Source organism: Bacillus rossius, chromosome 11 (assembly GCF_032445375.1).
Source record: "Bacillus rossius redtenbacheri isolate Brsri chromosome 11, Brsri_v3, whole genome shotgun sequence".
Classification (NCBI taxonomy): Eukaryota; Metazoa; Arthropoda; class Insecta; order Phasmatodea; family Bacillidae; genus Bacillus; species Bacillus rossius.
The window spans coordinates 56,678,779-56,693,321 of NC_086338.1; the positions used below are offsets into that span (position 1 = coordinate 56,678,779).

Here is a 14,543-nt window from a genome sequence, read left to right on the forward strand (position 1 = left end):
TTGAAGGTCAACGATGTGATTATTAGATATGAAGAGCCACTTTAAATACTGCAAGTTTAATATGAGTATGATTACTAATTGTAAGTCTATTTTACAATTAGAAAATGTTACTACCTAATAACTGGACCTGTGATAATAAGAATTAAACTTACGAATTTTTTAGGCTATAATTAATGTTACAAATGTTAAAGTTTTATTTGATGTTTACCAAAATTAATTTTTTTTTTTTTTTTTTTTTTTTTTTTTACTGATTCATCTCGCCAAAAATGGACTCGATTATAATTTTATTCTGAGAAGTCTCGAAGTCCCGGGACGTAACGGGACTTTGATCGTGGTTTGTTTCGTGTCCCGGTACTTTGATCGTGGTTTGTCTCGTGTCCCGGTACTTTGATCGTGGTTTGTCTCGTGTCCCGGTACTTTGATCGTTATTTTTCTCGTGTCCCGGTACTTTGATCGTGGTTTGTCTCGTGTCCCGGTACTTTGATCGTGGTTTGTCTCGTGTCACGGGACTTTGATCGTGGTTTGTCTCGTGTCCCGGTACTTTGATCGTGGTTTGTCTCGTGTCACGGGACTTTGATCGTGGTTTGTCTCCTGCCACCGTACTTTGAGACTTCGAGACTTCCCAAACAGTAGTCATGGATTTGCACTTTTTTTTTTCAATATACGATTATTTAAATTGCATTGTGCCTAAAATACTTCACTTGGATTATTATTATTATTATTTAAATTGCACAATGTGCAGAAGTGTAACTACCAAGCATCTAAGTGCCTAAAACCATTACTCGAAATTCGGTTTAGTGAATTTGTTTGAACTCGATAACACGATTGAAGAATGTAGAGGATTCTCGAATAACACTTTTCAGTAAAACAGTTTAAGTGGGTAGTTGAAGTAGCCCAGATTTTCATGAAGGATGTGTATTTTCGGATTTTTTTATTGATAACAAATTAGTGACATTTTTTAACAATTTCAAAACTGCTTATAGATTCAAAAGCACATTCTTGGTGCCACATTATATTTAGGTATATATACACACACCCATACTTATTTTGCAAAGATTGGCCCTTAACACCATCAACAAAGATAATAATATAGCATTACCAGTATGTATAAGTCGTGCTTAAAAATAAACGTCCGTCTGAACTTAAAAAATTTCCCGGCGGTTCGGCTTCTTCTGAGCAAACGACGATTTTCCACGTTTCAGACAAGAAGACGTCGTCTATCACTTGGTTCCAGTCCTTGCATATGTCATGGCCGGTGAGGATCAGGTGCTGAAGGTACGGATGCTCGAACCAAGAGTTTATCAGGGTGATGTTCTTCCAGCTCAGAACATTGTCTGTTCCCGGAGCACAGCCGTGAGTTCTAGGCCTGCTCATGTCCAGGACGAGAAGTTTCCGCAAGTTGTGGAAATGGCGGCCCGACAGAGAGTGGACACAGCTTGCTGTCAGATTAAGAATCGTCAGGCGTGTGGTGTTCTTGAATGCATCTGCGCTGAACTCGTGTACGTTTGTGTTCTGTAACTGCAAATTATTAAGCGATGGCAAAGACAACAATTCGTTTGCAACCGCATTCGTCAGTGGATTATAACCGAAAAAAATTGTTTCCAAAAACCTGTTTTCAAGAGGACGTGAGATATTTATTGTAATGTAATTATTTCTCAGTGCTATCAATTTCAAAAACCCGGGAAAATAAGTCAGGTCAAATGTTTTGAGTCTGTTGTGTGAAAGATAAAGGTACTCCAATGACTTAAGGCTAGTGAATGCACCGTGTTCTATATATTCTAGACGATTCCTATGCAATGCTAAAAATTGTAAGCGAGTTAGATTTTTGAATAGACTCTTACTTATTACAACTAGTTCATTGCTGTCCAATTCTAATTTTTCAAGCTCTCTGGTATTTTTAAAAGTATCATTGTGAATTTGACGAATTCTATTATAAGATGCTCTGATGCGCTTTACGAATCGATTATTATTAAACATGGTATCGTCAATAATTTGAAAAGCATTATTTGAAATACTTATTACCTCAATGTTTGGTTTTCTCTGTGTCATATACTCAGAATCAGTGACATTAATATTTAATTTAAGGATGGTACCTAATCTATCTATGTGTAGGCATATTTTCTTGCATTCGTTTAACGAATATGTTCCACCTCCAATCGTAATGTTATTACTGTTTAAAAATAAAACCCTTAAATGATTAAGCATACTAAAAATACTCGGGTCAATCCCCGCAATATCATTGTAGCTAAGGTCGAGAATTCTTAGCATCGTTAAGTTTTGAAACATTGCCGTAGAAACACAGGATATTTTATTATGAGCTAATTTGAGGTTACTGAGTTGCTGCAGGCCTGAAAACACACATCTAGGAAGAACCTTAATCGAGTTATACGAAAGATCCATTAGTGAGATTTTTGTCAAGTTTCTAAAAGCATAATTTCCAAGACTCTGAATGTCGTTATTAGGCAACAAAATATTTACCAAGTCACCATGACCCCTAAAGATGTCGTCAGTAAGAACAGGTAAATAATTACCTTCAAGGTACAAGTGTTTCAAAGATTTTGAACACAAGACTGATCCATTAAAACTTCCGCTTAAGTTAAATCCAACAGCACTCAATGATTGAACTGCACAAAGGTTTTTTAAAAATGCGGCATTGACAATGTTCTTCGGACCTGCTTTAATCGTGTTTTCACGCATGATCAAGTACCTTAGATACGAAAGGTTTTGAAAAGTAACATCATGAAGATTTTCCAAGTTAGCAAAGTCAATTGACATAAAGTTTAGACGCGATGCATTACTAAAAGCATGCGCATTGTAAGAAGATATACTATTACCATGGAGAGTGAGCCTTTCAAGGTTCCTCAGATGTTTAAAAAGGACTGGATTTAGACTAGTAAGATTGTTATTATCGAGGTAGAGAACCTCTAAACTAATCAAAGGATTGAATACTTCATCCGGTAAGTCAATTAACAAATTATAAGACAAATCCAAAATTCTTGTCTTATAAAATAACTTAAAGTACTTATCTTCAATCCTTTTGATATTATTGTGCGAAAAAAAAATGCAAGAAAAATTCGATTCTATGACTGGTAGAGCGGTAAATGAATAATAAGAACAGTCTAGCGTGTAGGCACATGAATGTTGAAACCGAAATGCGTCTAATTTTTTCAGTTTAACAGAGCTATTCTCATAGCATTCACATTCAAAACTACACAAAATACTTGCGTTATAGGAAGCACCGTCTTCTAGACATTTTGTAATATTAACATTTTCGGTAGAATTTAAAAAGCCCGCCTCATTCCTGTGCTCAATTATGTACGACCCACCTGTGTTCTTAAGCATTTCTGTGTTTGTTAATAAGTCTTTACTCATATGTCTATCACATATAACATTGATACGCTTGTTAGGGTTAAAAATAGATGACAGCACATGTTTTGTATAAGATTCACAAACACCAGAGCCTACGACACTTAGTATTTTTAAATACGGTAGTTCCAACATCTCATTGATGAGTGTAAAATTCTTCCAATTCAGGTTAGTTCTATCTAAATTTAGATATATTATAAACCTTTCTTTTCTAAAAAACGACACCTCTAGATTAAGGTCATAGTTGCCTGCAAAAGAAATGTTAGCAAGCTCTAATGAATGAAAAAATTTAGTATCACTATATTTTATGGTTCTGATATTGTTATGGGAGAAATTAATGTAATGAAATTTTTGTTTTCCTTTTAAAATATTATCAATAGAGGAAAAGCATGGTTTTTTTACTCCTATCTGGTTCAGGCATATACCTGTATCCATGTCGAGCATTTTAATTTTATTATGACTTTTGAATGAAACAGGTAGATAGCTCAGATACAACCATTCGAAACGATTGAAGGAGAAATCAATTTCAATCATTTTTATCAAGTCCAAGAATGTGTATTTTGATAGTTTCCATACCAAGTTATGACTGAAGTCGACATATTCCAGGTTCAAATTATTGGAAAATATCGCTGGACTTAAAAGTTTTATCTGATTGTTTGATGCTTTTAAAGTTTTTAAATGCAGCAACTGCTCAAAAATTTCTTGTGCGATGCACTGCAATCGATTGCGGTCCACATTGAAGTATTTCAAGTTGCTAAGGTTCTTGAAGAGCTCGGGACTAAGTCTAGATATGGAGTTGTTGTTCAGGAACAGAGAGCGCAAGCTCAGGAGGCCGTCAAACGTCTCGGGTTGAAAGTCAACGATGTGATTATTGGATATGTAGAGCGACCGTAAATAGTGAAGGTTTTTGAAGACTTCAGGGTGTATGAACTTGATATTGTTTCCTGAAACGTCAATGTAAACCAAAAACCTGTTACTGCTGAATATGTGTGATGGGAGATCCTCGATTTTATTGTTTCCGAGATCAATTGTCGACAGAAACACCATATCTGTGAAAGAATAAAGTGAAATTTTTTTAATAGTGTTATAAGAGAAATCTAGGTATGTCATGTTTGGAAACCGGCTACACCACTGAGAAATGTTGTGGGTCAGGCCACAGTCGTTTGTTATAAGTTGGTCAGTTAATCCCGTGAGCTGATTGAAGCTGAGGCTCAACTTGGTGATGTTCCCAGGTAGGTCTGGTGGTACTTCCTGTAGAGACAGCCTATCACATGTAACGACGATGTCGTCACTCTCTCTGGTCACATTGCAGCCATGTCGTATCTGAGCAAGAACGTGCGGCTGAAGAAATACAAACGAGAGTATGACGAGTAGCATTTCTAAGCCTGGAAAAATACAAAACAAAAACACAAATGTCAAATCGACATCTCAAGTGACAGCTGATAACACATAACTTATTTTTATTCATAAAATATAGCATCTTTTTTCTGAGAAAATGAGACTTAATTCGATAAATCTTGGAATGTAAGCGAAAAACCAGTGTGTAATGTTTTTAATAATTGTGTTTTCATTTAAGATCCACGGTTGGTGATTATTCCTTTGATGCAACAATTTTTAGAGTCTTACATGAAATCTGCCATGTGCATTGACGTATTTCAAATGTTTTTCATCGTACGAAGTGTCACAAAAAGACAACGGGACACCCAAGTGTTTGTTCCAAAACTATCGGGTCCCAAATAGGCGCTACGTAAGGAGTCATGCCGACTAGTTGTTGCGAACAACCACCGCTCCGGTTCGGCGCCAAATGCACTGAAGGAATGAGTGATTGAGTGATTGAGTGAATGCCGAGCAGCATAACAACCTGCCTAGAAGGGGGGACTTTCCAGCACCTCCTCTTGCCAGGTTATTGTCACACTGCACAGTGTCTACCGTACTTTCTGCATACAATCACTCTTCAAACACGTTCCAAAGGACCTCTCTTAAAAGACCCACTCTGTACTGTTTGTAACTTGGGCGTCCCACCATTCTAAAACTTAATTTGTCTAAAACTGTGCGGGGGTAAACATTTTCTTCACGGGCCCATTTCACCAACAGAATTTTCTAACTTTATCTAGTTAAGTTAATGTATCAAGGCATCTTACGTCAAACCATCACACACATTTAAGTCATAATACGTGCAGTTCACATTTACAGGTTTGGCCAAGGTAATATTCACAGTCTACTCTTTTTTTTATTGTGGCATTTAAAAAAAAAAAATAGTCAGCCATCGGACTGTCAACAGAAGTGAAAACTTAAAACTTTGTATTTAAATGTGTAATATGTCATCATTTCTACATCAAATGTACGTAAGAAAATGATTTTGGTATTATATCAGTACGATGTCAGTTTGATATCATTTATCCAAACATCATTTTGTGGTCACAACGGATGTCTGTGGTACGTATGTAAAAATTACGTAAAAATTATTTTCCTAGCTGTGACTTACCACTGATGTCAGACCTAGGTCATGTATTCACATGGTCAATTTAACTTCACTTACTGCTACTACAGAATGTCGGTGATGTGAACTCAAAAGATTTTTACCCATCCAAAAAAGAGTCCAAGCCGCACATGATACAGTCGAGTATACCTATAACTTGTATTAGTGTATATATGCATATACATGTACACAGGCCGCTGCGATTCGCCAGTCTGGCGCAACATGTCACTAGCATGTCGGTGACGCGAACCCATAAGTTTTGCCCCTACCAAAAAAAGCTCAACGCGGCTAAAGAAGTTTTCACTTTTAAAAGATTGCTCTTAAGTAATAGGTAGGGGGTCAGACAAAAATTACCCCCCCCCCTCCCCCCCGCCAAAGTAACATAGTTTCCCCTCGACGGACCAGCGAGGAGGGGGAACAGTCGTGAAGACAGCATGTTCCTGTGTGAGAAGCCACATCGCCTACGGCTACTAATGTAGCTGTAGGCCCACGTGTCAGTGCGTTAGTGTAATTACAGTAATGTAAGATTTTTTTAGATACACGTTTTCAAAATTTAACTTTTTTATTTATTTTTAATTACACACACATTTTCCTTTCCCCATCCGATATATATATATATATATATATGTTTTAGTTTCATTCAATATATATATATATATATATATATATATATATATATATATTCTCCCGTGTCCACCATTATGGTCTGTGAAGAAGAACAATAAGTACAGCAAGAAGTAAAAGAACAAGAACAAGAACATGGAGAGCGGAAGACTACACACCTCGTGGAAGCAGCGATCAGGATGGTCGCTAGTCCTCGCAGCTGCCTCGCTGAGAGTCGCGGCTGGATCTGGCCGGCTGGAGACAGTGACAGAGCGAGGATAGTCTCCAAGGCTGCACGGACTGCTTGGGGCTAGCGCGCCGGGAGGGGGAAAACCAGTGTTGCCAAGTCGCCAGCCCGGCACAGTGGCGGAATGAAAGAAAAAAAACTGCGCCGTCGTAATTGTTCTGGCTATTGTACAAAATGCCGATTCCGGGAATGTTTGACGTTTATCCACCGCGTCGGTTATACCTCAAGTCATACATCAAGGGAACATTTCGTACACTTTTGTCCACGTTATTTTTCGATAATTTTTCTCACGTGGCCATTTTTTGTATATTAACTATATAGTGTTTGCTTGATTAGATTTTAAGCCTTTTTTTTCATACTACCTTCACAAATTTTAATGATGAAATATTGATAGATGGTTAGATACAATGCTGTTGATGAAATAATAAAAAAATTATTGGTTAAGAAAAATGGGACACAAAAATTTAATGGTACGCGTATTAATGTGTGTTCAGCTTGTAGTCGAGCGCTTCAGCCTGTAGTAAAGTCGCTTCAGCCTGTAGCATAGTTGCTTCAGTATGTAGTACAATTTCTTCAGCCTATAGTATAGTTGCTTCAGTCTGTAGAACAGTTGCATCAGTCTGTAGCATAGTTGCTTCAGTCTGTAGTACAACTGCTTCAGTCTGTTTCCGAGTAGTCGGTTTCTTGGTGACTTCTCTATATGTATTTTTATTTTGCTATACAGCCAAAGTACAGTCACATAAATAGGAGATGTTATTCATTTTTGTGGCTACCTGTTTCAAGTCACATGAATCAACTTTAGTGTTCGTGTCATTTATGGCTGCAACCCGCTTCAAGCTTATATTGTCTCCCTATGCCTTTTCGTTTTGTAATTCCACTATTCTTTTTACACCGGTATTCATCTTGCTGGCATTAACATCTACTTACTCGCATTTAGATAGCATATATAATCACATTAAATACATAATTTTAAACATATATAACCCCTTGTGGAACCTACTCGCTCACCGATACCAATTCTAATACATCCAGAAGAATTAGAACTTGAATTCTGATCGACTCATAAACTCTGTCCATAAACGAAATTAATTCAAAAATTTGAAATTTTCAATTTTCAACCTATGGTCGAAATAAAATTTGCGTCGCATCTACAAAGTCGTTGCAGAACGTTTTTCGGAGGTCTACCGTGGCAAAACGATAAGAACTATGAAAATACTGAATGCTCCACAATATCGAAGTTGGCTACGTCTTAAATTTCTGTTCTCTAACTTATTTCTAACCTACATCGGTTATACCTCAAACAGGGCCAAATTTTAGATAAAGGAAAAACGTTCGTGCCTTTTTGATGTTATACTTCTTTAGGCGCTTTATGAAAAAATGATCAGAGTGAAATTTTAAGATGCGCGCGCATCACTGTAACACAAAATTAACAGGTTGAAGCTGCCCGCTAAAGCGCTCATTAAGTCTCGAAAAAAAAGCTACCAAATAAATAGAAATATAACTTATAACCTCTATTAATCGCGCATGTTTGCACGCTCATCGCCTCTGATCACTGTTTTCATATTTATAATAATTATTTATCCACATGTTTATAGTTTCTACATTCACAACACGTGTTTTAGTTTCATTCAAGTGCGAAATATATTCGTGCTAATAAGTTATATTCAGTAGTGATATAAATTGAATATTTATTGATTAATAATATTTACTATTCGTAAATATTAGTCAAAAAAATTATGTTTTTATGCTTTTTCATGTACTCTAATATAATTGAGATTAACTATCTGTATGTTTTATTTATTGATATAAATTAAAATATTATTATTTAATATAATTAATTCTAAATATTAAATTATTAACGTTAAATATTTATAATTGGTTATTTAATATTTACAAAATAAAGAAATAAATTTAATAAAACATTTAATCAAAAATTTGTAAAAAATTTAAAATCGTACATCAAATTAAAATATTAATTTTTAAAATTCATTATTAAATTGAATAAATAATAAATATTTATAAAAATTAATGAACAAATTTAATGATAACTTTTTGATAAAAATAAAAATTGTGAATATTAAATTAAGAAAATAAAATATATTTAAAAAATGAATAAGCTTAAATTTAATTTTTGAATTTATTAATAAATTTATATATTTTCTTTATAAATATTAATAATCAATAATAAATATTTAAAATTAAAATCATATAATATTTAGTACTAATTATGTCATATATTTGATATTCTCTAAATTATATTTATTTAATTATTCAAATTTAAAATGAACTTTATTCACTGTGTTGACTATATTTTTCCAGCCCTTAATTATTATTTTATTATAATTTAATATTTGCATGCAATTAAAAACATTTTTTAATGATGCCAAAGAAGTATAACTTCTCACGCGCGTACATAATTACACGCACCCATTTTTTATTTTCATTTGAGTCTTCGTTATGTTCCTAACTTAAAGGTAATCCACAGTCATCAAACTCAGCAGGCATATCAACATTAAAAGACCAACAATCTTATCTCCATGACGATTTGTGAAACTATTAAACCACGTTACACTGGCGCAACAATTTTGGCAAAATATGTTGCCAACACATATTGCAAACCAAAAAGCGAAATAACAACTATAAATGTTGACTCTATTCATTGTTATACTTCAAACTTGCTGTCAACATAGTGATCAGCAATCCGTTGTGCTTAAAGTTCCACTTGGTAAGATTGCGTGCAGTACAGGCCTACCAACCTGCCACTTATTCTTCAGTATTAAATCGAGTCCATAAAGTGTATTTACGTTAATAGAAATACCGTTTGTATTTGCTTATATTTCTTCCATTGTTGTTAATCACTAACTCAAAATCTGAACTAGATACCGTAAAACGGGGTGACTCGAGACAGTGGGGTGACATGAGACAAAGTGTATAGTGTTTTTAAAATAATTACACAATTTATAAAGTTTCTTTATAATGGGAAATTTTATATCTGCATGAATCAGAATGAAATAAGTTTTTTCTTAGTGGGAAATGTTTCAGGTTAGTAGTTCATGTTGGTCCTACTGTTACTGTCTAAACAAAGAACAATATAGATTGTTTTTCTGTATACCTGAAAATTTGTGATTGAGTGTGGATAAATAATTAATGTGCACCAAAAATATTAGCTGGTAAGTATAGTTGCATCTTACACTAACAATTTACCAAGTACAAAAGGTTTCTTTAATAGCCATATTTTTTCGATAGTTATAAACATAAATCTGTGTCTAACTTGGGGTGACTTGATACATTGCAGGAAATGCCAAGGACATACAAGAGAAGGCCAGATGCAAAGCCCTATGGGAGTGGTCATCTTGAAAACTTGAATGCAGCACTAGAGGAGATAAGAAAAGGTAGTTTAAGCATTCGTGCTTCAGCTGAAAAGTACAGCATTGACAAAATGAAATTGTTCAGAGTCTTACATGGTAGGAATGGTAAAAACATTGGTGGCCAAACTGTGTTGTCCAAAGAAAGATGCTTCAAAAATAACATGCCAGGGATTGACTGGGCGAATTCTTTTCTCAGTCGTCATAAGGTACTGTCACGGAGGCTGGCTGACAACATACAACATTGCAGGGCTGCAGTTTCACCAGAAATTGTGAACATATATTTTGACAATTTCCAAGATGCCTTAGAGGGGGTAAAACCAGCATCCCTTATAAACTATGACGAGACTAACCTATCTGATGAACAATGCAGAAAGAAGGTGGTGGTTAAAAGAGGTTGCAAACATCCAGATTTGATTTTAAATTCATCCAAAGCATTCACATCAATAATGATGGCATGTGCTGCTAATGGAACTCTTCTGCCTCCCTTTGTAATTTACCGATCACTTCATTTGTGAGACACTTGGACAACCAATGGTCCTAAGGGAGCTCGTTACGAAAACACAAAATCGGGATGGATTGATCAGAAGACCTTTGAGGAATGGTTTTCCTCCATAGCTCTTCCTTACCTCAAAAAGCAAGATGCACCTTGTGCTATGATTGGAGATAATCTATCATCACACATTTCTCAGTATGTAATAACAAAGTGTGCTGAAAATGACATTAGGTTCATTTGCTTGCCAAAAACTCAACACACCTTTCCCAGCCATTGGATGTTTCATTTTTTATACCATTCAAACGCCATTGGCGAGAACTCCTGTTTGAGTGGAAATTAAAGGGCAACAGAGTAGCAGTTCCAAAAGATAAATTTCCTTCAATGTTGAAGAAGTTGTTGGACAAAATATGTGAAACTACACCTCAAAAAAGTAGGTTTTGAGAAATGTGGGATAGTTCCTCTGAATCGCCAGAAAGTGTTGGACCAAATTCCTTCCTACACTAGTTCAGGAAACAGTACACCTAATTCCGAATTGGAGAAATCCCTTGTCAGTCTGCTGAAAACCATGAGATATGGTAATGAAAGTAAGAACGGCTCGAATAAGGGCCCCAAAAAAAAAAAGAACAGATTAGATGTACAGCCAGGTAGAAGTGTCACCATCTTAGAAAATCAAGATGTACCTCCAGAAGAGGTTGACTGTAATGACATCAACATAAATCATCAACAATCTAGTGACAGTGAAATTAGTTCAAGTGGTGCAAATCGTGATGTTGCAACTCGGGGACAAGAATTTCACCGTGTAAGTTACCAGGACATCACACATGGGGATTATCTTGTGATAGAAATGTCAGCAACAAAAAGGAAAAATTGCGGAATGAAGAAATTGTTTGTAGCCGTGGTGACAAGTATCAGTGTAACCTACACAAGAAGTAAAAGAACTGTTGAGGTAAAATTTATGAGAAAATACAAAACCAACTCAGACACATTTGTGTGGCCTAATGTTGAGGATTGTAGTGTATGAGTGTTTTGAATCATCTGCATGTTGAATAATGTAAAATAAATAATGTAAATTTGTATCTCAGTGTAAATACATTAAAGAAAACAACAAAACATTAAAAAAATTAGTTTTATTGTATATTTTAAAGTATACCTACTTTGTGTTTTATACACAGGAAGTCAGTACCTACTTCACTACTTTGAAATGTTTTTCATGCATCAAGTCACCCCTGGAACTGTTTAACTTGATACAACGCTACGAATTGAAGTCTGTATCAAGTCATCCCAACTCATGGGGTGATTTGATACAAGCTTATTTTAAGGAAAAATCTATATAAGATATTTCTTAATCAAAATGAGTTTTGTACATTGAATATATCAACTGAAGACTCAATTTTTTAAGTGATAACTTTGATTGTAGTGCAATTGTGTTAAGAGCTGGAAGTGATGAAAGTTAAAAAATGTACCAAGTCACCCCATTTTACGGTATTGTGAAATTCTTAAACCTACCTATTTAGATACGCAATGAATTTCGGCCAAAATACTTTCGGCGACTCTAGAGAGTACGAGCCCAAAATCTACTTTGACGTCTACATGAATGGACATCCGCCCGATCGAAATGCCGAACTTAGATTTAAAGCACATAATATGTTTTCTCCATACTCATTGTACAGTTAGAAGAATAATTTTAAAAAGGCATGCTTATGTTGAATGTGGCAATGTGCTTGCCAAATTGATTACTCTGTCAATTCAGACCATACAAAAAATTATCAATCTGTGCACAAATCTATACATAAAACTCCATGTGGCAAGGACTTTGCCCTTTCACATGTATGTTTAGGGGCAATATCTAGGGCATATTTGGAGAACGAAGCACCCCCCAGGTCAAGTTTAGGAACGAATTTGAAGGCCAAACACCTAACGGTCCGCGAATTTTAATAGCGAAGTCTCAATGCCTAGACGTTTGGGAGCGAAATACTTCCGAGAGAATTTTGAGACTGGAGTCCTCAATAGGGAGTTGCAGCTTCCCCAAGGGGAGGTTTCGGAACCAAGCTCCCTCGTGTCGTGTTTGGGGGGGGGGGGGATGAAAGTCTTGGATGAAGCCCTTATCTGAGAGTGTAGCCCTCCTAGGGGAAGTTCAGGGACAAAAGCTGTTATAGTATCCTCTTTGGGGGCGAAGTACCCCAAGGAAGGGATGTTTGAGGTCAAATCCCACAAACGAGTGAACCTATATTTAAAAAAAGTAAAAAAAAAAAAAAGGCTACTTTAAAAATTTCAACATATATTATACTCATCAAAAAATTAAAACGTTTAAACTGTACATTCGCAATTAAAAAGGAAACTTTAATCCAAGATGTTAATAGCTTACTCAAATACTGTTTGTAGCAAAATCTGCTTAATAATTCTCGAGAAGTTTTCATATTCAACAATTTAGGCTAAAGCTCGTCAAATGTCGTACAGTCGTGAATTGTACAGACAATTATTGTTGCCAACTGAAAAAAAAAAGTAGAATACCTTTATGTGGGCAGATCCTTTTGAATTATTTGCTAGAAGCTTCAAGTGACGAGATCTTCTCAATAAAACTTTGCAGTTGCGAATATAGAAGCTGGAATACATTTTATGAGGCGGGGGTGGGGGTAAGCCGTGATTATAATCTCAAAAATTTCCCCTGTTTTCCCGTGAAAACATAATTTTATCCAGTAAAGGTTGGTGTCAGTAATGTTCCATGCCAATTATCGCATTTCTCGGGTAAGTGGGAGACGTTTTATTACCTGCAACACCGCTTCCGGCGACATCCGAGACTGAAAGAGGGTTGTCTGGTAGGTCCACGACACAGCGACACGAACTCACTTCACCTAACGCCAAAAACGCAACTGACAATAACATGGTTGCTACAGGCGCGGGACGGGACGGGGGGGGGGGGGGGGGGGGGGGGGGGGGGGGGGGGCTATCTTTCCCCCGCAAAGGAAAACCTCGACTTCCCGCTCGTCCGTTGCATCAGTTCTAAAATAAAATAAAAAACTTAGTGTCCTTGGACGTAGCCAATGGCGTTTCCAGACTGGTTCCCAACCGGGCTGCAACGAAAGGGAACGCGACTCGTCTTGCCGGCACCGCGGGTCGCTGCAGGGTTCAGCGAGCAGGAAACGTGGCTGACGTTGCCAGTGTTGCTCCTGTTCCCCCTCCCGCTCGTTCAGTCTGTCGATGATCCATTCTCATCTCGTCATCCCTCGTCGCCTACCCGTCCTTGCGCTCCTACCGCCGCCGCCATAACCCATCCCACTGGCGCGAGGCGAGGCGAGATTAGATTAACAATGTTCTGCCCTAAAATAGTTCTAGTGAAATTTCATGATTGTGTGTTTGATGTGTAATTGCTATAAAATAATTTGCACTTGCCTATGATGCTTCTATGATGCAAAAGTGCACTTGATATTTAGTCTTATTCTTGAACTAGCTAGTAACCTACAGCTTTGCTCACACAAGGAATAGACACAACTTTCATGTGTATAGAATATTTCAGTCAAAACAAAACTGTTTTAAAATGATTTTACAAAATTGGTTATGCATATGCCACTCTAAATTTTTTATAGAATAGATTAAGTATTTGATTTCCTAATTCCCAATTTAATGTGATCGAGGATATATTTTACCTTGAAGAAGTCTCACTTACCACCTATCCATTTGATGAATTAGCCAATTTAATAAATTAAGAAACACTCATCTAATTAAGTTTAATTAAGATTATCCCATCATTTAGACATACACATTCATTTATTTCCATTATAGCTATACCTAGAATAACTAAATAATTTCAATTTTTTACAGATTCATATTTAAGATTTTTGAAACAATTGCATATTTATTTAAAATGTAGACTACAGTTATCAAATTTCTTATCTCGCATATAGGTTGATTCTTGGTTACGCTTCGTAAGTATTACTTAAACAAAATTTGTACATATTTACTCATCTCCTCTTTCCCCCAGGGATATGT

General features: G+C 36.1%; 1 protein-coding gene across 3 annotated transcripts in view; it reads right to left on the bottom strand.

Annotated features, from left to right (window-relative positions):
- Positions 1-13,449, bottom strand: part of LOC134537069 (transferrin 2) — a 79,760-nt gene extending 66,311 nt beyond the window's left edge. The window contains exons 1-3 of one of the 3 annotated variants that reach the window (XM_063377298.1): positions 13,325-13,396; positions 6,628-6,703; positions 14-4,751 (exon numbers count right to left, since the gene is read on the bottom strand). In XM_063377298.1, coding sequence (XP_063233368.1) covers positions 1,096-4,743 — 3,648 coding nt within the window. In that variant the 5' untranslated portion in view covers positions 4,744-4,751; positions 6,628-6,703; positions 13,325-13,396 and the 3' untranslated portion in view covers positions 14-1,095. Of the gene's footprint in view, positions 1-13; positions 4,752-6,627; positions 6,704-13,324 lie in introns of those variants that run through there. The other 2 variants (XM_063377297.1, XM_063377299.1) reach the window with 2 other exon arrangements.
- Positions 13,450-14,543: the final 1,094 nt, after the last annotated feature.